At 45.5% G+C, this 25,791-nt stretch overlaps 1 protein-coding gene across 2 annotated transcripts in view; it reads right to left on the bottom strand.

Moving 5' to 3' along the window:
* LOC107397361 (spectrin beta chain, non-erythrocytic 4) overlaps positions 1-24,875 on the bottom strand; it is a 97,928-nt gene extending 73,053 nt beyond the window's left edge. For both annotated transcript variants that reach the window (XM_054742277.2, XM_054742278.2), the window contains exons 1-10: positions 24,738-24,875; positions 15,047-15,204; positions 14,325-14,476; positions 11,862-12,035; positions 7,300-7,391; positions 7,112-7,192; positions 5,746-5,861; positions 5,545-5,657; positions 1,486-1,673; positions 1-67 (exon numbers count right to left, since the gene is read on the bottom strand). The exon at positions 1-67 is cut by the window's left edge and continues 51 nt beyond it. In XM_054742277.2, the coding sequence (XP_054598252.1) occupies positions 1-67; positions 1,486-1,673; positions 5,545-5,657; positions 5,746-5,861; positions 7,112-7,192; positions 7,300-7,391; positions 11,862-12,035; positions 14,325-14,476; positions 15,047-15,191 (1,128 nt within the window). In that variant the 5' untranslated portion in view covers positions 15,192-15,204; positions 24,738-24,875. The remainder of the gene's footprint in view (positions 68-1,485; positions 1,674-5,544; positions 5,658-5,745; positions 5,862-7,111; positions 7,193-7,299; positions 7,392-11,861; positions 12,036-14,324; positions 14,477-15,046; positions 15,205-24,737) is intronic.
* Positions 24,876-25,791: the final 916 nt, after the last annotated feature.

Raw genomic sequence — 25,791 nt, 5'->3', positions numbered from 1 at the left:
GTTATTGGCTCGGAGTTTACTTTGGATGGTGAAGAGGAGGACTTCCAGGTTCCCCTTCTCCTGAAACCTGGACAGAAAAATCAGAAAACTTCAGGTGAACCAAGGAGGTTCAGAAAGCTGTTTTTATTCCCGAGTCCATGTCTCAGCTCCAACAGAACCGGAGTGGTACCACGCTTTTAAAGCGTACCAGCACCCCAGGAGTCACGGGTGAGAAGGTGTGCTCCCTTAAAGGTAAAGAACCCTTTTGAGGACACGCTTCACGTTTTGGACGGAGACGTTTGGCAGCAGGAGGGAACTTACTGGAGAAGGAGTTGTGGTTCTGATCCATCTCACATGTGCTCTGCCCTTTTCCACTGGGATTACAGGTTCCAGGTAAACACAACATATGATCAAATATCACCGCTGGCACTACTGAGACGTCATTTATCTTAAACATCAGTCGTTTTGTCAGCATGAGTTTTTACCTGGAAATGAAACTGTTTGTTTTAGCAAAGCTCCGCCTACCCCACCTGTGACAAAAGCACCTACAGCAGAGTCCTAGGCAAGGACGCCGTTTTATCGTCCTTGCTAGTGCAGCGGTTAAGCGCCTGCCTTTCATCTGGTTTGGTCATGCTCTGATGCCGACGTCTGCAGTGAGGTACTCAGCCAGCTGAAGCAGGTTTCGTGCTTTTATATCTTAGCTTTAATTCACCACTTTCTGCTAAATATTTAGTGTCGCTAAACGTCTTTGAATTAGGTCGTTTCCAAGCAGCGTGTAGTTGATTTACTCTGCTCCCCTCACATGGACTCACACTGGCTAAATAACCAGACTAGTCCTCAGATCTTTCACCAGTAAAAGGTTGGAAACATCAAACTGGCAAGTGCAGCTGAGCGGGAGAGAAAAGGTGAGCGCTGCGACCGAGAGGCGAGCCTGTGCCAAACTACGCTGACCCAGCACTCCAACCACCAGCCAGTCGCCTAGCACACACATCCGGAGCCGGCCGTCCTTGTAGACGGGACTCGGGTTTTACGGCTGGTTTGTCCCGATGCAGAGGTCATCAGTCAGAAGATCCAGGCTTCAGAACCGAGACCAGACCAGCTTCAGGGGAGGAGAAATGCCTGGTGACACAAGCGGGCTACTTTCTCCTGGATGCAGGAAAAGTTTTCATGGACCAAACTGAAGCTGAGGAAGGAAAACTCATGAGTGCAGCCGCAACAGGGTTTGGGGGATTTCTCATGAGGAAGTGACATCACCACATGAAGGTAAAAAGCTCCAAAAAGTGGATTTTCCATGATCTGGCCCCTTTAGGAATGTTCCTTGGATGAGAAGCTTCACGTCCAGCTTCCTTTTGTCTGACCTTATGAGGATCATCATATTCTGGATTCACCAGCAGTCATGCATGTCTACTGCTGACAACAGAAGTGTTTTTAACAGAGACCAGTAAACGATGATCCTGGGACGTTAACGAACCCACTGTGACATAAAACAGTGAAAAATGAACGCACTTGATGGGCTTCTCTATAGTGCAGTAGGTGGTGAAGGCCTGCAGCTGCTGCTGAACTCCCGTCAGCGAGTTGGCAAACTTCTGGTTGCTGATGATGGCGATGGTCTTCTCTATCCAGTCCAGCAGGTCCGAGGCCAGAGCCTCGTAGCGGTTGATGATCTTCTCTGCTTCCACACAGTTGTCCAGCACCTGAGAGGAGGGTAAAACCACTTACACGTGTTGTATGGAAAGAAAAGAACACCATTAAAACAACGTTTTAATAAATAAGAGTCACAGTCAGCAAATCAGTCATGAAGTCCTCATTAATAAAAATGGCACCTGTGTCATTTAAAGGAGGGGAACATTTTAATCTGCAGCGGTCTCCGGTGCACCACTTCTCTGACCTAAAGGTTTCCCACATCAGAGCCGAGCTTTAGACCACAGGATCTGGATCAACGCCAAGGAACCTCGCCTTGATGTCTTGGCCCCGCCCAGGTTGCCTCGGAGATACGTCATCGGGAGCCGCCAAGACGTGTTCCAATAGCTGTTTAGCTAGCTGAGCAAGGATACACGGCTACAGCCTAGCCTTGGTCAAAAATTACCCAGAATACACCGCAGTATTTTCAAAAGGACGGCGGATCAGGAGCCAGCTACTCCAGTTTAAATGTAAGTGAACTATTGGGCCATTCCCATCTGTACCGGGTCGGCCCGGGCCGGGTAGCGTAGGTTGTTTACATATCTGGGTGGCCTGGTATTTTTCCGGGCCAACCAAGGCTCATTCTCAGCCCTCTTCTCGAGGGGGTCTGCTTCAGGCCGACCAGGGCCAACACACCCACTGCTGACAGCAAACTCACACCTTCCATTAGAGCAAGCCTCTGATTGGTGGGTAGAATCAGACCACATGGGCTGAAGGCAAGGATGTGTGGAATCAACCGGGCCAGGCTGGGGCCGACTGGGCCGACCCGGTACAGATGGGAATGGCCCATAACTGTAGCTATCGGGCGGATGTCTGGCACGTTTTTTATGTCTGTGGTTGGTTAGTAGCTTAGTAGCAGCAGCTTCAGCGGCTAGCGGTAGTAACTCGCTAACATACTTCCTGTAACAAACATATACAACTTAAAAAGAAAAAGGCTCGTTATATACTTATATTGAAACTTATACTTGTAAAATATAACGTTGTCTCCCGTGTCACGTGACGTTACGTGATCACCGTGGAAGCCGCGGTCACGTGATGCAAGTCTGTTCCATTTAACCGTTTTCTTTGACCAAGGAAGGACCGTGTCCTCGTAAGCAAGGCGCCTGGCCTCGCCAGGCATCGCCTCACACGGCCGGGCGCCTTGGCACGGAGAACCACGACCGCTCTGGAGGTGCGCCGAACGGCTGGTGGAGCAGCTGAGTGGAACCTCCGCTTAACTCGCACTGATTGGCTGTAACTCGGTAGGAAATGACATCAGCAGACGTCCAAAACAACCGGCAGCAGTAAAATTAGACGAGTGGCTGGTGAGGCAGAATGGAAGCAAAAGAAAATAAGCACAGATCACAAATCTAACTCCCGACACCGGGAAAAACGGGAATTCCCCCGGGGCTGCTCTTGTCCTCTGATGGATTAAATTATGATAGACTTTTATAGAATAAATGCTTTTAATATAATTAATGTTACTTTGGGCACTTTTGGGGGCTGATCAGTGACATCACTCACTGACGTCTGCAAGTTCTGGAAGGGTGGGATTAGAAAGGAGACGCAACAGCTGACAGGACTGGGATGTCCTATCTCCTGGTCAAGTTCCCCATCCCAGGAACTACCCTGGAGTTCTGCTAATGGAAACAGGGCAATTGAGAAACACCCCTGGAGTCTTACTTCCTGATATGTGGGCATCTCTCCTCTGATTGGCTAACAGCAACACTGACTCTGTCTGCTCTGCAACGTTGATGTTTTATCTCCACCAATAACACAAGCCTGGAGGAGTCTGCTGAGTGGTGGAGTTGCTAATGCCAACGGTTAGCTTCTACTAGCTGAGACGTTCTCTGCTGTTTCCTGGACGCTAAACCAACAACAGCCGTCCCCGTCGTGAGTCCAGATGGGTGAGTGCATGAATGTTAGTGACAGGGTGACATAGATCTGTCAGGATTTTCTATCCTAGAGTTTCACCGTCTGTTTTCTATCAGAAGCTACTGCAGGAGATAGGTGTAGGAGACTATTCTCATGTTCAGCCTGCATCAAACACTCAGAGTGACCCGTTAGCATCAGAAATTTAAGTCAAAATATAGAAAAGTGTACATTTCCATGCCAAGTATCAACAACAACAACAATAATAATAATAATAATGATGATGATGATGATGATGATGATGATGATGAATGACATTAATAATAAATTAAATATTTTTATATTGTCATCAGTGTTGGGAAAGTTACTTTAAAAAAGTAATTAGTTATAGTTACTAATTACTTTGTCAAAAAAGTAACTCAGTTACTAACCGAGTTATGAGATTATAAAAGTAACTAATTACCAACAAAAATAACTACTTAGTTACTTTTTTCATTAAAGCATGCAAGAATGACTACAATAGTGAAATATAAATGACTGGAACATAATAAAATGTCCAAATGTTTTTTATAAACCTGAATAATTTAAATAAATAAGCACTTAACAGGAGGAACTACTAACAGGAACATTACAATTATCTAGACTATTAAAAGGTCACTGTGTGATATTTAACAAGACCCCAATCAGCTAACATTTAAAATTGCAAATAGAAACACCTGTAAAGGTTCCCGAGCCTTTAAATGGTCTCTCAGTCTAGTTAAATTACAGAAATAAATGTAATTTTGCACAGTATTCTAATTTTTCCAGCTTCACATAATTGTGTGTTTTTACTAGCATTTCTGTTGCTGCTAATCTAGTAACGGTTAAATAAATAAATAAATAAAACGTTTAAAATGACACTAGAAGAGGCACGAGCCTGATGGAGGACTTACATTTACTAACGTGGGTCAGACCCAACCACAGAAGAGCTGAAGCTGGGTGGTAAACACACACAGGTAGTTCTAATAACACCTGAGCTCCATGATGTTTGAGACTGATGCATCAGTGTTACAGCGGGACTAAAGACATGATCAGGAACAGGTTACAGCTGGATGATCTAGGAAGGTAGAAGATCAGGACGTCTGAGCGGTGGACAGGTGAGCGGACCTTCGGGACGTCCCGCTGTCACGCTAAGAAGGACACGGCTGCAGATCCACACCTGCAGCCGTAGATATTCATCACGTCTTCCTCGTTCTTCACGGCTGAGATGCTCTTGGATGAAAACATCTGCCTCTTTAGCTCCTGATCAGCTGATGACAGCTTCAACACACCGCGCTGCTTAACGCACGCATTTCCTTATCAGTAACAGAAACCACGTTTTGATAAAAGAAGACGGTAATTAATTTGCTCGTTACTGAAAGAAATATTTTTTTTAACGCGGTTATTTTAAACGGCGTTATTCCCATCACTGCTCTGTTGTGTCTACAGCAGGCAGTGACTGAGACCGTGAGGGTCTCCGCCCACCCGGCCAATCATCATCGTGTTTGTAAGTGTGTTACCGACACCTCTCTCTCCCTGGCTGCAGCTGAAGTGTGGCGGTCAGAAAGCCTCACACTGTTGCTCAACGTTCGACAAGCACATAGTAACGCACAACCTTCCGTCCCCAGTAACGGTAACGGCGTTGCAACGGCGGGAAAAGTAATTAATTAGATTATTCCGTTACCTATAAAAGAACGCCGTTAGTAACGCCGTTATATTTAAACGGCGTTACTCCCAACACTGATCATCATGTATTTGTTTAGCGTTTTTTTAATTTAGCTTTTTTTCCTCACTGGTTTTAAATCCAAATAAAAACATTTTGAATAAAAATTTCTTGAAAAAGAGCAAAACTAATAAAGCAAATAGTTTTGAATACACTTAAATATTTTAATTGTTTTTAAGCCACATGTATTTATACCGTTTATGGCTGCAGTCTTACCCTTACAGCAATGTAATAAATACTGAACACTTCAGATGTCAGAAACTCCCGTGGAGGAAACCAGATTCACTCGTTACCTTGCCAACTCTCTTCCCCTCCACAATCAGAGCCTTCATCTTGGAGAAGTAGTGGTAGTAGGAGACCACATACGTGATGATGGACTTCTCATCTGGGTTCTCTGTGTTCACATCTGGATCCCATCAAAAAGTCACATCATTCATCTAAACTCCGTTCTGCTGCTATGATAAAGATGGTTGGAGGTTTGAAGGGGCGCTCACCCTCGGGGTCTAAGAGTTTGGTGAGACCCAGGTGCTGCTCTGCAACGGTAAAGGCTTGCTGAAGGTTGTGGGTTGCATTGGACCGGGTCAGCTTGTGGAACTCTATTAGATCAGGTCTGGAAAGTACAAAGTCATGAAACGTGTCAAAGTTCTGCAAAATGTAGACCAGATGAAGTGAAAGTACTGAAAAGAAAGAAAAAAGTGTCTGTGAAAATCATCGACATATATACTGGACAATGGGTTTCCATAGACTCCAATTATAAGTTTTTGTGCCAAAATGGGAGGTGGCCACCACCGCCATTTTGACCGTGTCACAGGTTCCGTCACGCCCAGACAATTCCACAAAAGGGAAAAGAGGTGGAGCTGAGGGTGGGGCTGTAAGGCTGGGATCAACTGACGACACCTGTCAAACTGAAGCTAATGTAGCTACAAGCTAACCCAAAGCTAATGCGGAGGTGGGAGCTAAGCTAACGGAGGTAGCAACCTAGCTACAACCGGAGTTAACTGTGCACAACACCAGAGCTTCTGAGTCAGAGATACGCCGGGCTGACCGCTGGGGAGAACCGGGTGGAACACAGAGGTCTCCGAGAGCTCCACAAGCCGATAGTGGGAACCCAGCTCCAACAACATGTTATATTTCAACCCATTTTCTAAAGTGCAGCATTATGTTAAATGCACTGGGTTTTACCCTATTACATTTAAATGTCATGGTTAAACAGTACATGTTAAAATCTAAGCTCAGCTCGGCAGTGACCTAAAATACATAAATATAATTTTACTTACCAAAAAAAATGAAGTGGAGACTCCTTGGACGCTCTATTAGTGCAATTAATGCCACAGCAAGTCATTTTGTCCAATAATTGCACAAAAAATATCCAAAAAGACGCACAAACGCTACAACTAATGGTCTAAGTTGAGAGACTCAAAATCCCGGAACAGTTTCCAGGCCAGACCGAGGCTCTACTGAGGCCTTTCCCCGGAGCTAGCTCTGCGGTCACGTGGGTCTGATGCTCATTAATTATACAGAATTTTAGGTTTTTAATACACTTAAACAGAAGAGTGAGAAAAACATTCACCCCCCTCAGAGTTGTCATGAGTGTAAACTAGATCATTTAAACCTAAAACATGTTCTGGTACCAGGCTGTAAACATGTTTATTTCTGCTGTGAAATTGGTATTTTTAACATGGGAGTCAATGAGGATTTGCTCGCTTCTGACACCAGCCCCTAGTGGATGAGGGTGGAACTGCAATTGTTGGTACTTCCTGTTTTGCTTCATATCCAGACCCGAATTATGGTGGCTTGGTGAAAATATTCAGATATACATAAATAAACACAAAAGCAGGTAGGTGTGCTGCCGGGCCTCACCTGTGTCTGTGTATGAGGGCACTGAAGGCGAGGCCATCCCTCCAGCAGGTGGTGAAGTTCTGGATGTTGACTTCAGGGTAGCTGGAGCATAAAATTGTGGTTCATAACTTTTCCTTTACAGAAACGTGCCACAACTCCAAATAATCCAGAAATTTTCCAGAGTTGTGTACGTTTGTTTCCCAGCTCACCCAGCGGTCTTCATCTGGCACCAGAGCAGCAGAGCATCCTTAGCAGAGCGCGTCTCTCTGTTGTCTTCTGTGTTTATTTTGATCACCTGGATCTGAACAACAAAGTAAACAACTCAGTGATAGTCAATGATTCATGATCTCAATCTGCATCATAATCCTCCTTTTAGATCTCAATCATTCAGTCTTGATTTACTCTAGCGATGCACCGATATGAAATGTTTGGGCCGATACCGATATCTGATATGAAGATCACTGTTATGGCCGATAACTGATATTTGCCATACCGATATGCTGACATTAATGCTTCTAAAATCAGCAGCTTTAGTATAGAATAAAAATAATTAAAGTCCAATTTATGTTTTTATGTACACACAACACACACATTTACGGTTCTGAGATGATCACACTCACTGATCACATGACTAAACAAATACACATCACCCCCCCAACCCTCTGAAACAGGCAAACAAACAGATACATGATGGAAAAAATATCGGTAGTTGATATCGGTTTTATTTATCAAACCGATTCGTTAAAAAATGACTACCATTGGCCGATACCGATATGCCGATATACTGTCCATCCCTAGTTGACGCATAAAGAAATGCACCAACAACCTCCTCGGTAGGGTTTCACAGAGAGAAAAATGAGAAACACACTCAAAAGAAAGCAGATTTCAACCTTCAATAATCGATTCAATCAATAGTTTCTGATCAATGTAAACGGCCTTATTAGTATAGCGCCTTCGGAGGTTTCTGCAACCCCCCAGGACGCTTCACAACACAATCAGTCATTCAAACACTCACACCCTGGCAAGGGGGGTTAAGTATCTTCTCCAAGGACACATCAAAAGCTTTTTATGGTCAGAGCCGGGATCAAACCTGCAACCTTCCGATTACTGGACAGCCGCTGGGCCTCCTGAGCTGCTGCTGCTGCTTCTGAGTGGAGGGTTAGGGTTAGGTAGAGATGGTTTTAGGTCTGTTCTGATTGCTTGTACATTTTTATGAGAACAGTTGTTTGGTGTAAAGCTAAGTGGGTCTGCTGCTGCTGCCTCTTGGCCAGATCCTCGTTGGAAATGAGCATCGGGTCTCAGTCGACTCATCTGGTTAAATGAAGGTTAAAGAAAAGAAATAAAATAAACATGTCGGTATTTTAAAACTAAACCGTGAATTTGGTGCTGATTTGATTACATCATCATCAGGGATGTTGCAATAACAACATGATTTATTAAAAATATTTCATAGAGGCAGTTCAAACCTGCAGTTTCCTCACACACGCTGGTGGCTGAGCGGGCCCTTTGACTGAGATTACCAGGGTCCAAACTACAGGAGCCCAGAACGTCGCCTCATGACTCAAAAAGTTTAATTCAATTCAGTTTATTTAAATAGCGCCAAATCACGACGTCTAAAGGCACACAGCAGGTTGCATCGAGTCACTGACTAGTGTCAGAGTCTTTACAGCAATCCTCATACTAAGCAAGCATGCAGCGACAGTGGAGAGGAAAACTCCCTTTTAACAGGAAGAAACCTCCAGAGAATCCTGGCTCAGTATAAGCAGCCATCCTCCATCACACACACACACACACACACACACACACACACACACACACACACACACACACACACACACACACACACACACACACACACACACACACACACACACACACACACACTGTGCCAATAAGTACATGTGTTTGCTAAGGGGCTTTAGTGTGCCGTGAATGACAAACTAGGAGTAAAACCCAACAGGAATTCGAACAGCTACTGTCCCGTACAGATGTACCGTTAGCAGCTTCTAACTGCGTCTGAATCGAGTCGGTCGCCTCTCAGAAGCTGAAGCAGACCAAGCAGCACAGAAAAAGGACAGTAATGTAGTTTTATTACTCAGTTACTTCAAATAATCAGCGTCTGTCGTTCTTTGAGCATGGTTCTGTAAATATGTCTGCTCCCCCACTTCCTCTCTCTGCTCATGTGCAGTTACTGCAGTGGCTCGCCCCGATCTGCTGACCTGGCAAAGCAAACTCACTTTCACCTCAGCGGAGGGCAGGAAAAGAGGAGCCGAAGCCAGGAAAGACAAAAGGACAACAGGATCTGCAGCCTACCAAGCAGTTAAAGCGCCACATTCACACTAACAGCCTAATAGGTGACTGTAACACCATTACATGCTGCAGATCCTCCTGCTACATGTTTACATCATGCAAGTAGACCAGGTGCGGCCCAGGCCAAAGACGACCCACTGGAGCTGCGGGGTAACGGGGACTAAGAGCTGAAACCCAACAGCTGTCGTAGGACCACAAACAGCAGCTCACATCTACAAAAGCACGTGCACGAGTGTGAAGCTGAGCCTCCTGATGTGACTAAAGGACCGATTATGTGAACAATAGGGACGCACGAACAATCAGCGTCCTTTTTAACATATCGGCAGGGTTAGGGTAGGTGTGTGTTTCAGAGGGTGAGGGTGTGTAGTAGTGATGTAATCATGTCAGAAGTGTACATGTGTGCGCTAACCGAGACGTTCCAAAACAAGAAGATAACGCACTGCAGCAGTCCTGTCATGGCACAGCAAAGCCCTCACGACGCCCCTCTCTTCTCTGCTCACTTCCAGGATCAACGCGACCCTGATCCACCAGCAGACGCCCTCCCCTCCTGTGATGTGGGTCTACCTGGCCGTGCCACCTGCTGGACATCACACCTCAGTTGTTCTCAGAAAGGTATCTGGGTGACCACACCGCATCAGTCCGACAACCAGCTGTGCCGATTCACTTTTAAATCACTTCTACTGCAAAACCGGTGAAGTCCTCGACACCGCTGCACCCCAGAAGGCCAGACTTATCTGTAGCAAACAAAACGCTCCATGGAGGTTCACCACGTCAGCTACAGACCAGAAAAGAGAACGCAGCAAAACTGAGCATCTATTCAGGAAGACTAGGAGACCTCAGAGTGCAGCTGCACACTCACAACTCTGGATCAGATAAGGCGAGCCTGTTTCTCCAAAGTCATCAGTGGTCATATGAACCTACTAGTGAGAGGCTAACTAGTCTCCCACACAGTTAAACCCTGATTTCATTTCCTAACTAAGTCTAATGAGTTAGCATCCTTTTCAATGAGAAGACCATGAACATCAGACCATCCATCACAGCCGGACCACAGCAGCAGTCTGGCTAGAACAGCAGCTTCCAGCGTGATCAGCGCTGAGACGCTGGAGAACATAGTTAAGGTTAACTCACCCACCTGCTGTCTGGACAACCTGCCAACTCACTCCTTCTAAAATGTTTCAGCTGCTTAAAAGCTGACGTGGTGAAAACTGTTAACTCCTCCTTAACGTGGGTATTTCCCTACATCAGTGGAAACTGCTGCTGTTGAACCTCTTCTGGAGAAAAGGAAACTAGATGCTCGGTGATGAGTAACTACAGACCATCTCCAGTCTCCTTCCATGGGGACATGACAGAAAAAGCAGGTGTGATCCAGCTGAACAGCTTTCAGAGACGAGCTGCTGGACAGTCTCCAGTCAGGCTGTAGACAACACCACAGCACCGAGACGCCATGACTACAGTATGAACGGACATTCGTCTACATACAGATTCAGGTAGAACATCTGTCCTGATGATGCTCCATCTCACTGCAGCTGCTGATACTGAGGACCACAGCATCCTTCTGATAGGCTCATAACCTGGGTGGGACCTTCAGGCACAGTCCATAGAACCGGGTCAGAACCAAACAGGGTGAAGCTGCTTTTAGCTACTGTGCTGCTCACAGATGAATCCGCTTCCTCATGACCTCTGAACTCAGACCGGCCCCAACCCTCAGCAACCTTCATGTTTTCATCAGCTGTTCTTCTGCTGCACCTTCACCCTTTCACTTTGTTTCTCTTACATTTTACACTGTACTTCCTGAACTACCTGCATGTGTGTGTGTGTGTGTGTGTGTGTGTGCGTGCGTGTGTGTGTGTGTGTGTGTGTGTGTGCGTGTGAGTCCGTGTGTGTGTGAGTCCGTGTGTGTGTGTGAGTCCGTGTGTGTGTGTGAGTCCGTGTGTGTGTGTGTGCGTGTGCGTGTGCGTGTGTGTGTGTGTGTGCGTGTGAGTCCGTGTGTGTGTGAGTCCGTGTGTGTGTGTGAGTCCGTGTGTGTGTGTGAGTCCGTGTGTGTGTGTGAGTCCGTGTGTGCGTGTGTGTGTGTGCGTGCGTGCGTGTGTGTGTGTGTGTGTGCGTGCGTGTGTGTGTGTGTGTGTGTGTGTGTGTGTGTGCGTGTGTGTGAGTAGTATCGGATATCGGTATCGACCCAGAAGACTTGGTGAACGAGTGAACAACACGAAGGCGACCGCTGTGGGTGTGTGAGCACCAACATGGCCGTGCGACTCTCTGACGATGCCGCGCTGGCGGGGAGCTCATCATAAACGATGTGGCTGCTGATACCGTCCAAGCATCTCGCTCCAGTCCGAATCTGGGACTTTTTATTCAGGCCGAACACAAGAAGGTTCTGCAGAACTCTTCAGCAACAGTTTGTAACCTTCTAGTCGGGTTAGGGTTATGGCCGACATAAACATCAGAGTGTGGCGAAGCTTACCTGAAAGCGTAGGATGATGGTCCAGATGAGACCCAGCGTAAGGCGATGGTTTCCGTCCACAATGTCGTGGGAACCAACGTTCTCCAGGTGAACCCTCTGCTCTTTAAGGAACTGCAAGGCTTTGTCCACATTTTCCAGGCAGTGGATCCGCATGCGACCTCTCGTAGGCCGTGGCTTTGAAAGAGAATAAAATGTTTTACTCTCACATCATCACCACCTTCATGGCAACGCGTGATGTTGTTGAGAAGAAGGCTCGGAGTCTTGCCTCAGGCATAGACAATCTTGGTGGAGAAATACTTGAAATGCATTAATTCAGCTCTCAAGACCTGGATGTCATATTTTTAACAGGTCTGTTTGAAGCGGTACTTTTCCGGATCCCAGGAAACGGTTAAAAACTATTCCTCTGCTCAAAGACGGAAAGGCAGGCTTCCCTGGATCCAACAGTTTACTGCCAGTGTTGAGCAGCATTTTGGAGAAAGCTACTTTAATCAAATAATGGATTATTTTAGTGCAAATGAACTGCTAACCCTAACCTAACATTTGATGTAACAGACCACGGCCTGCTCATCGCCAAACTTAAAGCATGTGGCTTTACACAAGCTGCATGGATCTGGATGAACAGTTATCTCTCTAAAAGGTCTCGGCAGGTTTGGTCAATGGCAGCCTGTCTGAGAGCATCACGTCATCATGTGGCATTGCACAAGGCAGGTGTTTGGGTCCACTCTTGTTTTCTATGTATACAAATGATCTTCCATATGCTGTTGACAACGCTAGCGCAGTAATACGCTGATGACGTCACTCACCGCTGCAACGATAAGACCTGACCTGAATGAGCGTTTGCAGCAGGAGGTCAACACAGTAGCGGATTGGGTGAAGAAGAATAAACATCTCCAAAACTAAGTGCAGCAGCAACATGTTACCAGACTACTTCACTAAATCTGCAAACACCAAGGTGGAGCAGGTCACCACATTCAAACTGCTGGCTGTTAGAATCAACAACTTATTATCCTGGTCGGATCACGCTGACCATGTAGTCGGTGTGATGGGCGAGGAATCTTTATGTCAGGAAGGTGCTCTGCATATGTTGAAAATGTTGTTCAAAGTGTTGTTTAGTCCCATTTACAGTACAGTAGTTTGGTCCGGCGCGGCCCAGAAACATCTAAGAGAACTGCAGCCAGCTGGAACTCGTGTGCACGAGATGCACCTGAAGCTGTCGTGGTTAACTGTGGAGGCGAAAATAAAATATAGTCTTCTGATATTTATGCAAAAGTTATGACTAATAGTACTCATCATCATATGAAGGACTAAATATTACTCAGTGGATATCGCCATGAGCACGTAACACGCTTGCTAAGCAGTAACATGGTGATGGTGCCGAGACCTAGAAGTCCGTCTGTGAAGAGAAGCGTTGTGTGTAGAGGGACTGTTGGGTGGAAAACACCACCAGGTCGTGTTAGGGAAACCCTAAATCAGAGCTCTGGTTGTCACGAACAGAACTCAGAAGACCCGTAATGATGCCAGACACAGTAAAAATAGATATAAATAAGTCTTTATTTGCAGCAGAGTTACCAGGAGGGCGAGGCTGGAGACAGCGTCGGGGACAGGCGAAGGTCGAAATGGCAGGCAGCGTGCAAGGCAGGGGTCAGGAGACAAACAAGGTCCGGAGGCAGAAAACGGCTGGAAGATGGAAGATGGGCTAGCAATAACGTTCAATAATCTGGCCGGCTGGTCCTTTTGTAGCAGGGGATCAGGTGTGAGCGATGAGCTGAGGAGTCAGGAGCAGGTGAAGTGGATGAAGTTGGTTGTGATGCTGACTGACCCGGGGTTCTAGGGAAAACAGGGCTTGGCTGGAGCTTGGTGAGGGGACAGGTGAGCTGAATGAAGAGTAAATGAGGAGGCAGAGGAGGGTGAAGGATGGGAGTCGTGACTCTGTTAGGCTTTTCTGTTATTGTCCTGCTCCAGCAGTTGTGATGGAACGAGAAGAAAGGTGTTTTCAAGCGGGATCCCGTGGATGGTACTGGTTGGCCACTACAGCTTTTAAAAGCCTAATGTCGTCATTTATACGGTTTCAATCATTTGTAAACTTTGTTCTCTATGTTGAAAATGGACCCCAGGAAGATTAGCCCCCCCGCTGTGGGAGCTGATGGGGATCCAGAGAGCACAACAAACAACGATCCTGATTCAGTGAAAGGCTATTTGTCCCCTCACACAGTTCTGTCCTCGCTTTTTCCACCTGAACACTCGGATCAGGCAGATGACCCGACTAAACACAGAACCCAGTTTTTACAACCGGATTTCCTCTTTAAGGTCAAAGGTCAGATGTTTTCCAGGCACAGGCAGCCACTGATATGGGTTTACCATTAACCACTTCACCCACACGTCCGTCACAGAAAACAGAAGGATTTAGACCAATCACATTCGAGACGGGGAGCTTTGAGGTGAGTGTGTGTTTACGTGTCGTACCAGCAGCTCTCCGCTGAGGACCTCCAGCAGTCTGGTGAGCATGTACCCGTCCCTCAGGTCGTTGTAGAGGTCCGATATGCGACAGGACACTCTGGCCAGGTGAGAGTTGACCCACTTAGTGAATGTTTTCTTCTGCACTGCATCTCTCTCATCTGTGTGGGAGAAGAATGAAGGAGCAAACAAACAGGGTAAATAAGAAGGAACCAGTCATCTTCAAAGCTGCAAAAGCAAATCTGAAAAACAAGCCAGCTTCAAACATTATTATGCCTCTTAACAACATTCTAACATATATATAAATACATGGTGGAGATTACATTAAACACCATCTGAAGTCACGGACAACATGAGATGTTTGGACCTAAAAACGGCGCCTGGTGTTTAGTGCCATCTGGTTTCCTCTGGCAGTGTGGGTTTCCGGTTTCTAACCCTAACCCTAACGTTGCCCAGGGACGATGGCCGACGGGAGCGGTGGGTTTTGTAACCATGTTTGTGTTTAAAAGCGAGCTTGTTTTGCAGATTCGCTATTGCAGCTTTAAGTTAACTTTAGGTTAGATTTGAGTCCTTTTAGAACCAAATAGAGACCCGAGTCTTTGTACCGTGTTGTATACAACACCGTAGAAGTTAAAGAGGGTTCTGTGTCTTTGTTCCACGGCTGTAATCTTATGGTTTGGGATGTTTTTGTTGTGTCTGGTGCTGTGAATATGCTGTGTTTGACCTCTGACCTGCCAGGGCCTTGATGCGAGAACACTCAAACAGCTTGGAGCTAGTACACTCCGTCTCCCAGAACCCGGAGCTGTTTGGCCGGTTGTTGTTGTTGAGCTGGCGCTGGGCTTCTGCATTGTCCAGGTCAGGGGAGGCATTAGCCATCGCGTCCGGAGACCTGCAATATACAAAACATCATTACCTGAAAAAATCTCAGGGAGTCACCCCAACTCAGTCTTTATTTGCACAGCACCTTACAGACAGGAGATATGACACCAAGGCGCTTCACAGACATAATAAAACTGATAAAAACACCAAATCATAAAAGTCGAGATCTCGTCTTCACAGGAATGGTTTCACCTCGGAAAAACATCTTCACTCCAAGATTAAATGCTAATGCACTTAACCGAGAGCTCAATACACCAGTCAACCGTACGGGCATCAAAACGACCATTAGGCCGGAATAATACTGTCTTTGAGACACAAAAACTTTCAGACATCCACGTTTTGACCTCCGTTAAACACTAGAACAGGTTGGTAGTGGGGCATTCACCTGACTTCTCTAGGGGCAAATATAGCTGGCTATCATCAGCATAGAGGTGAAAACTAGTGCCAAACATATGCAGGATGTCACCCAGGGGAAGAATATGAATCAGAAATAGCAAAGGTCCCATTGTTAAATCCCCTGGTAACAAACATAGTCACAGCTGCTCAAAATCAATTCCCGGACAAGCCCCCAAATTTGTTACATTGTCTGTTTTTGTTTTAAATAGCAGTTCGGGGTGCATGACAATAAAGAGTGCTTTGGTCGTTTTTTCTGAATATTATTAATGTTTTGTATTTATTTGTTGAACACCTGCTCATCATTTTGGATTAGGGTTTCATATCAAATATAAATATAATCAAAAGAACAAGAATGAAAAGAAAAGAGATAACGAGAGGTGTCAAGTCTCCATCCTTGCATCTGATAAAGTCACTCCAGACATCATCAAACACACATTAGAGTTAAAAGAGCGATAAATGATTATCAGTTTATTTAGGAATGTTTAAAATGTACAAAACCTCTGACTAACAACCAGTAAATGATTCCTTCCAGTAGCTTCTTGTCCATTAACTCATTCACTGCCATTTACGACTAAAGTCGTCATTTTATATCCAACTGTTCAAGTCGTCATTGGCATGTTTTTACTGTGTGGGTGTTGGAACAAGCCCCCGCACCATGAGAACAAACATCCAAGCTCTAAAGCTGATCTTCATCTGCGTACGTCACACATCATGTGATCAGGAAGCAGAACATCCATGTGTTAGGAGATCGTTTTGGGCCGCTGCTGTGAAGAAAGTGAGGCGCGAACCGGAAAAGCGTCTGCCGATCACAATTCAACAACGGATTATGAAAGAACGGATAACGCTCGAAACGCGCGGATTCTTCCTGATGTAAGAGCTGAGTCTCCGCTTTGTTGTGGTTGTTTTGGCGTCGACATCGTCCTAGCGCGCAACGCTCTGTGACTCTTAAAAAAAACAGTAAAAACAGTGAGAAACGCTGGCAGCGAAGGGCTTTAGCGATCAGGAAACGGCCGGCAGTGAATGAGTTAAAATTTGCAGCAGCTGCACTCAATTCAGGGCATTTCACAAAGAGAAGCTAAAAATAAAACCTCTCTGATGTAGATTCAAATGATGATGAGATAAACTCTTCCATCCATTTATATCAGTGATGGACGGAATAATAAAAATAACACAGCAGGTAAAAAGGTCAGAGTTCACCTCAGCTGTCTGAGTTTCATCAGCATCGGCTGCACCCAAGAGTATTCTGGTCTCAGGCAAACCACAACTTACTGGATTCTTCAGCAGCGATGGGGTTGGGAGAGGACCACTTGGGTTGTTGTGATCAAAAACTGTGAGCCTTACCCTTTACCTCGACTCTTCAAAATAAAAGCACTTGAATAATGTTTTCCTATTGCTAACGCAGCTGAAATAAAAACTAAAATGAAACCCGGGGTTCTATTTTGCTCTGTTTTCTGTTTTTATTGCATCATAAGAGGTAACATTATTTATAATAGATCAGACTTTTCAACGCTTACAATGACTCTATTATTTACTCACACATTAAAAAACCAGAATAATATTGTACACACGCACTGAAGATTACAGTTTATTTGAAATATTCACATCAGACAAAGGTCAGAGATCAGTGAGATAGACAGAAAACACAAACAATGGCTCCTCTGAGAAGAGCAGCTGGGGTCACATAAAAATACCATTTAGTGGTTTCCTTTACAACAGAGTGGGGGTGGACCAACCCCAGTGGGAATCAAACCCACAACCTAACCAAGCTGCTTTACGTGTGGACTGAAGAGGGGAGACTAGAAAAATCAATACCTGAGACTGAGGACTTGACCTGCTGAGGCTTCGGATCGAATCGATCTAAAATACGTATGAACGGTGACCATGTGATGGAAAAGTATCGAGCATTTTGGGAAGAGTTCATTCCAACCGTTAACAGTTTGTTTACCAGTAATGTTGATCTTTATTTGGATCATTTATTTTACAAGATGAAGGAAGAAAAAACAACAGCTGAGAACTTAAAAAAGTGAGATAAATATTTTCTCGTGTGTCAAAAACGTATTTGCTTAAATTTAACTGAGCCGTTTTCTGTATTTGTCAGATTAAATATTTTGGTAAATGGACTTTTAAGGCACTTTCCAACACAACCAGTCATTCATCCCTGATGATGAGCTACATCGTAGCCACAGCTACCCGGGTGCCACCGGCAGCTAAGCAGGGAGTTCAAAATCTCTGATCGCATTAGTGACCAAAGAACCCCACCCCCAACACACACACACACACACACACGCACGCACACACACACACACACACACACACACACACGCACACACACACACACACACAGCCTTTATCTTTCCTCCAGGTGGAGCCGACCTCTCTACGGTTTATAGAGCAGCAGTGTCTAAAACCAAAGAGCTCTCTCCTCAGAGTGGCCATCTTTGTTAGTCCCTGGAGGAGAGGGCTTGAGTAGTTTTGAGTGACTGCACTTTCTGCTTTCAGCTGCTCTCCTCTCAAGTTTAGGTGAGATTTTGTATTTTTCCTGGAGACCCAAAAACGTTGTTGTTATTCTCTAAAAGAAAGGATTTGTATTTGTAAATGTGCTGCAGCTCAACACGTCTGTGTTTAAAACTTCATCTCATGGCTGTCATTAGTAGCCACTAATCTCAGATTATTCAGACAAAACTTATTAAACTGAACTAATTTCAGCTTGAATCGTTTTGCTTCAGTCATCTAAAACTGTGTCTGCTGGCAACTTTCACTGAAACTCTCACAGCCTGATTGTTGGATGTTTTCTTACAACCTCTTAACGTGTGGAAGCAGTTAAAGATGGCTGCCACAGCTAATCAACATTAGCAAACACCAAAACGGCAGAAATGGAGCTGAAAGTTGCTGCTGCATCACATTTTAGCCCCAAAGAACAAAAACGAACCTATTTTATTGTTGTGGATTTTAAAGGGTTAAACTGGAGCCTCAGTACTGAGACGGTCTCCATGAATAATCTGAATTAATCCCTGTTACACCGAAGGTGTAAACATCAACCCCCACCTCTCTGCCCCTCCTGCTGGACTCATATTAGCGGCTGCTAGCTGCTGGGATTTCAGCGACGGACCACCAGAGAGCGACGAGCCTGGTGGACACCGAAGACCAGGTTCCCTTGAGGTGAGCTACAGAATGCTGCGGTGGGGATGCTAAGCAGCCAGACGTTGGTGTTCGGTTGGCAACACGAGAATTCATAAAAACAGAATCAGGTTAATGAACCTATGTAAACATGAGTCAGCATGAATGACATCAGCTTCTGGTTTTACCATAAGAAGCAGACAGTTCAATGTTTTTCTCCCAAACATGTTATTGAGGTAGTGATGTTTAGCGTGATCCCCGTTTACCTTCAAATCTAGAATCTCACGTGTTGTTTATCTGTCAGACGATGCACATCTGCCCTTTTGCACCGGTCAGTGCTGCCATGTGTGTTTCTACTGCTTCCTTAAACACCCCAAACACCAAGAAACATCGTCCTCCTGCTTTCTACAGACATGAAAACGGGTCAAGGGTGAAAGGGTGATGACCCCCAGCTTGGAGGTTCTAGTGGGGAAACACACACACACACACACACACACACACACACAGTCATTTTGGACGTGTTAGATTTAAAGGGTCAGATGTACTTAGTGCTTTACAAAATAATTCTCATTATTACTCTTGAACTAGGTAGAATATCACGTTTAAACAGGCTGCATGGTGGTTCAGCTGGTAGTACTGTTGCCCCGCCAGAAGAAGGTTGCAGGTTTGAATCCCAGCAATGGCCTTTCTGCATGGAGGAAGCATATTCTCCACATGCATGTGTGGGAATTCTGCAGCTTCCTCCAGGAGATCACAAATGTGCACATCAGGTTGACTGGACTCTAGTTGTCCCTGTAGGTGTGAGTGAGTGTGTGACTGGTTCTTGGTCTCTGCGGTTCCCTGTGATGGACTGGAGACCTGTCCAGGGCGTGCCCAGCCCCTCACCTGCGTACACCAGCTCCCTGTGACCCTTGTGGGATGGGCGGTTTAGATAATGAGAGAGAGAGAGAGAACAAGTTGTGCTGCATGAATAAAAAATAATAACCTGAACAACTTTTTCAAGAATGATCTTTGACACAGAGAAGGTCTGCTATCTAGATTGTTCTAGAAAGATCTACGCCTCCTTCACCAACAGCACGAGCTCTTTCACTTAGCCGTCACTAACGACGCATTTTACTCTGCACTGAGTCACTTTCACTCACTTCACTTCAGCAGAAAGAAACAACGTCTGTAAGCACAAGCAGCAGGCGACGCAGAGAACACTGGTTCTGATCCGGAGCCTGTCAGGATCCAAACACCAAGAGAGGGACGAACTAACCCTAACCCGATCTGCAGGAGCTTCTGTGTCGTCATGTTCCCGTGAGACCTCTGCGATCGGTCAGTCAGACTCTGTTAGTTTTCCTCAGGTTCCACCTTAGGGTGCATTCCGGTTGTCCTCGGAACTCGTTTTCTGAGACAAGTCAGCCGGAAATCACGCAACTGTTTCTGGTTGTATGTGGCAACGGTCGATGGGCGTGTGTGTCACTATTACTTAGGTGCGGGGAATACTTGGTAAGTTCTTTTGGTTCTTTAGTACTCACACTGGTGGCATCCATTTTTCCCAGTTGGAAGCTGGAATGCAAAACGAGCCCATTACGCCATTTCCTGGTTGGAAATTCCAAGTTCAGAGGACAAATGGAACACAGCTTTAGCTCGGGAGTGGGGGGATGGGCAGCAGCAACTCAACAGAGAATTCTGCTGTTGTGTCCTTGGGCAAGACACTAAACCCACCTCGCCTGCTGGTGGTGGTCGGAGGGACCGGCGGCGCCTGTGCTCGGCAGCCTCGCCTCTGTCAGTTCGCCCCAGGGCAGCTGTGGCTACATCGTAGCTCATCATCACCAGTGTGAATGTGTGTGTGAATGGATGAATGATACACTGTAGTGTAAAGCGCTTTGGAGTCCTGACTCTGAGAGGCGCTATACAAGCGCGGGTCATTTATCATTATCTGACATCTGTCGTAAGAGAAGCCCTGTCTCTCATTGCTATCGAATCTAAGCTAAAGACTTATCTTTATTCCCAGGCTTATGGATCTGTGACTCTACGATGATGCTGATGATAGTGATGATGGTGATAATAGTGTAGCGTGATGAATTGTCCATTTCTGACCTAAAGGCCCTGCTCTATTTGCTCTGCCCAAGCAGAACCATACGTTTCTGACACAAGCCTAGCCTACACGACATGGGCCAAGGCCACTCGTGCTCTGTGCTCTTATCTAAACTGTTGCTTCCTCGGACAGCACAAGAAAGAAGACCAAGAACTCGATTAAATAATAATTAAATAACGTCTGTTAGTCCAAATAATCATGTGCAGCTCAATGTTCAATCAATCTGTGAAATGAGAATATTAATTACTTGATATTATAATCCTATGATTGTATATAATAAGTAATGTAACTTTAAATACTAGACACTAGACTGATCACACGTAATGCTAAGTCACATGACACATTTCCTTTTTCTGATCCAATCAGAACCTTCCAGATCTGACGCGAGGCGTGGTTTTGTTGGTGCTTGTATAATCCCCGTCTGTTGTCAAATTCTGATTTGACAGTAAATCAAAACATCCAAATTATAAAACTATGCCCCACGTCATCTTAACTTCAGTTCAAAGCGTTCTAGAGAAGTTATCGCAGTGGCCAATCCGTAACTTTCCTCTTAAAGCCGAAAGAACCGAACAACAAGCTGGGTTAAATCTGCTGCAACGGTTCCTTCAGAATAAAAGCTGAACCATCACGACCCCTTCAGGGTCTCGCTGATGCCAATAACACTGTCGTGACCTGGGAGTAACTCAAGACGGGACTGGTCAGCAACTGCGGCTTTGCTACAGGCTTTGGTTCTAGACCAGGTCCAAGCTGGACCCCCGACATTCCGGATCTAAACGGGGACTTCCGCTGGGTACGTAGACCAACAGATGGCGTCTCAATGTGTGTTATAATCTCCAAACCAAAGCTTAGAGCGAAACACCATCTCACCATCTCACTCCCAGCTGAACTATAGTCTCTCCATGGCTACTTCTGTCTCTGCTTCTCCGTCTCCTATCTCTTGCACCCTGTGTCAGATGTTTAGTTACTCCTGTGTCCTTTAATGATAATGGCACGTGTAATAAATGTAGCATTTTTGTAGCTTTGGAGGCGAGGGGGTCGGAGTTGGAGGCCTGGCTCCGTTCTGTTGAAAAGCCTGTATAGATAGCTGTAGCTACTTAGCTAGCGTGGGGCTAATATCCAGAAGTTGTAGCCCGTCGGTGCCTACAGTATTTAGATATTTTACACCCTGTTAGTGGTTTTAAAACTAGTTGAGAAGGTGCCGCTTTTTGATGTGTCACATGTCTCCTTTTAAAACTGGTTGAAAAGGATTCGTCTAATTAGTTTTTTCTCTTCGTTTACAGTGATGGAAATAACAGCGCAGTGTGCAGGACTTTGGTGTTAGTCTAGTTGAATGTTTCTCTTTGCAACAATCTTCACAAGAAGGCAAAACAGTTGTAGTTTTATATCGTCCACCAGGTCCTTACTCTGAGTTTTTGGATCAGATCTCTGATTTTTTATCAGATTTGGTGCTAAATACTGATAAGGTCATTGTAGTGGGGGATTTTAATATTCATGTGGACATTGAAAATGATAGCCTCAATGTAGCCTTTAGTAATATCTTAGACTCAATTGGTTTTACCCAAAGAATACATAGCTCCACCCACTCCTGCCATCATACATTGGACCTTGTGCTGACACCACCCCTCCTCCGTGTGTGAATCGTGACCGCTTCAAGATCTAACAGAACTAGCTTGCTTCCTTCAGGACTGGTAAGTTGATAAAACAGTCATAATTAAAAATGCTTTTTAACTGGTCGAGTAGTTACAAGCTTTGTGTGGGTTAAGGTTGGTTTATGCTTGACACGTCTGCGAGGTCCGTGTGGCAAAATTGCGTCATTTTAACAACTACGCCCCTCCACCGCGCCTCCGCACGGCCCAAACTTTCCGCACCGCGCACCTAGGAAAATTTCTAACCACACGGACGGTCGGACGCGGAAAAACATGGCGGACTGGCAAGAACTAGTATGGCAGAGGTTGGTAAATACAGACATTTGTATGATTCAGCTCTCAGAGATCACCGTGATCAACATGTTGTTAATAATTCTTGGAGAGAAATAGCTCGCACTGTCGGAAAAGACGAGGAAGCTGTTAAAAAATGCTGGAATACCATGTTGTAAACAGTAATTTCTACTTCTATTATGGTGTAGTGTTGGATGCATGCCATAGAGCTCCATGCTGCCCCCTACAGTTCGGGAGAATATTGGCTCACCGCAGAGACGAGCCGCATGAACCATAAACGCTGCGAGTTGTGAAGCGCGTTCCAGCCGCGAGCCGCATCACCGCGCGGAAAGTGAATGCGTCAAGCATAAACCAAGCTTCCGGCTAAAGAGATTCTCTCTGAACTGCACGGCGCTAAAGAGTCGCACTTTTTATTATGATCTGAATGGATTTCACACATGGGGCCTTTACATGGAGGTGCTATCATGATGCGCTGGACGCTAATTATAGCCGACGCAGGCCTCAGGACTCAGCAACCACACTCTGGAGACACTTTCGTTTTTGTCTGTAGCTCTGCAGACCATTTATTGTAGCACAAATATACTGAATAGTTGCACAGTCTTTTATAAAATTACACATTATGGTTCATATAACCTCACCTGCCAACATGAGAGCCCAAACTGTGATAGCAACGCTCTCCTGACACTGCAGACCTGTACACTCCGGTCCACAATAACCTGTTCTGCTCTGGGTGGAACCCTGCAGATGGATCCGAAGCCCAAGTGAGCCAGAGGAGAAAGTAGCTTCCAACAACGGAATTTGTAGTCTTATTTCCTGATGTTTGGAAGTCTCTCCTCCGATTGGCTAACAGCAACACGACTCTACCACTGACTCTGTTTGCTCTGCAACGTTGATGTTTTATCTCCACAAATAACACAAGAGTGGAGGAGTTCTGCTATGTGGTGGAGTAGCTAATGCTAACAGTTAGCTTCTACTAGCTGTGACGTTCTCTGCTGTTTCCTGGACGCTAAACCAACAACAGCCTTCCCCGTCGTGAGTCCAGATGGGTGAGTCCATGAATGTTAGTGACAGGGTGACGTAGATCTGTCAGGATTTTCTAATCCTCGCATTTCACCTTCTGTTTTCTATCAGAAGCTAATGCAGGAGATAGGTGTGGGAGACTATTCTCATGTTCAGCCTGCATGAAACGCTCAGTGACCCGTTAGAATCAGAGATAATCATTAAAAATGTGGGGTTTCAGTGTTCCACACCTTTAAAGGATTTTAAATGTTGAAAGAAAATGTAATTTTTGTTTTCTTTTGGAATCATTTAGAATCCTTTAGCTTCTACAGAAAGGAAATAAAAGCTGTTCATTAATCATTTGGCACCTTTGATGTCTGATAGTAAACACTGAGAGGATAATAATTTAAAGGAAACAATTATTGAAGTTTATACATTTAAAATATTTTAATCATGCTTTACTTCATTTCAGTGCATGCTTCAAGAATAACAGATGTTGATCTGTCAGGCAAAGGTGATCAGGCTAATGAGACAAGCAGGCCTGGTAAAAATGTCATGATTACTTTGCTACCTGCATGACAGAAAACACATGAATGTTCGGCACACACACACACACACACACACACACACACACACACACACACACACACACACACCCATCAGAACTTGTGCTGCTGTTTGCAGTGGGACACAGAAACCCAAAGAGCTGCAGCAACATGCCTGAGTCCCTGCTAGGCCGCTGATTTGCTCCTGTCCGTTTTTAAAAGCAACACCATAAAAACGATCTGCCTCCGTGTGGATTTTTCCAGATGTACATCCTTTAACACGTGTGGCGGAAACATGAAATAGCGCGTGCTCTCACCGGATCACTGCGGTAACCTGCACCCAAATGCAGGCCGGTTTCCTGCAGAACGGAACGGGAAGGAGGACAACATGCACCTCGACTCCTGACTCACACACACAGCCCGAAAAGCAAAAAGACCCACCTCCCCGTGCCCAGAACGGACTCACCTTTTGGTTTCGGTCCGTTTATTTCAGACTGGCTTTATCCAGCCGCTGGATGGGTGACGACACCGCTTTATCCCGCCAGCGTCTTTCCTCGATGTTTCCCTGCTACACGAGGAAACGGTTCACCCGAGTAAAAACAAAAGCACCACGAAGACAGCGATACCTGCAGCGTCTGGGTGGACAGAGGGACGCTGCGTGTCCGCAGTGAAGCGGTAACCGGCCAGGAGGTGCAGTCGGTGCTGAGCCGGTGGAGGGCGATGATGATATCCACAGAGGTCCCCGTTTCCACCTGCCACAACCTCCTCTTCCTCCTCCTCCTCCTCTCCGCTGCTGATGCTGGACAGAAATATCAGCATCAGTGCGGCGAGCAGAAAGAGCCGATGGCAGGATGGTAGAAACAGGCCACAGCCACAAGAGGGCGCCATTTACTCTCAGTTACACAAAAACAACAGTAACAAAGTAATACTCTTACTTTTTATATGTTCTTAATGGAATATTTTGGTAAATTTTAATGATGTTCAATCAGTTATGTATCCCCTACCTGCAAGTGACGTCACTAAAACAGTCCTCAAATCGGCCATGGACAAATGCAGCTAGCCAGATTGCTAGCAAGTCAGTGGCTAATTTTCCTACTAAAAACAACTCTTGGTTAAAAAAGTCTTATCAGTGATTTAGAACATGTTACCAGTTTCAAACCTCTATCATATCACACGAGACTCTTCTTGTAAATGCTCTTTTTAAATGAACATCTAAATTACTAACCGCTACTGCTGTCCAATATCACTCCGTATGATTCACCGTCATCGCCCAAAAAATACTTCGAGAAGTACCCGTATGTCGGTGGAAGTACCTACCGCGGGTACCGTCGTTTGGAATCGTAGGATGTCCAAGGAAGATTCCGCCTTTCTCACCCTGGGGGTATATACAGTCTATGTTCTCACCACTGAAATGTAATTTTACTTGGCCAATAAATCTGAAATCTGAAATCTGAATCTGACCTGATTGTCTAGAAGGGCTCTACTACGATTGGCTATTTCCTTTTATAGACCTGTGTGAC

Source organism: Nothobranchius furzeri, chromosome 13 (assembly GCF_043380555.1).
Source record: "Nothobranchius furzeri strain GRZ-AD chromosome 13, NfurGRZ-RIMD1, whole genome shotgun sequence".
In the NCBI taxonomy this organism is placed as follows: Eukaryota; Metazoa; Chordata; class Actinopteri; order Cyprinodontiformes; family Nothobranchiidae; genus Nothobranchius; species Nothobranchius furzeri.
This window is presented reverse-complemented; position numbering and strand designations above follow the sequence as displayed.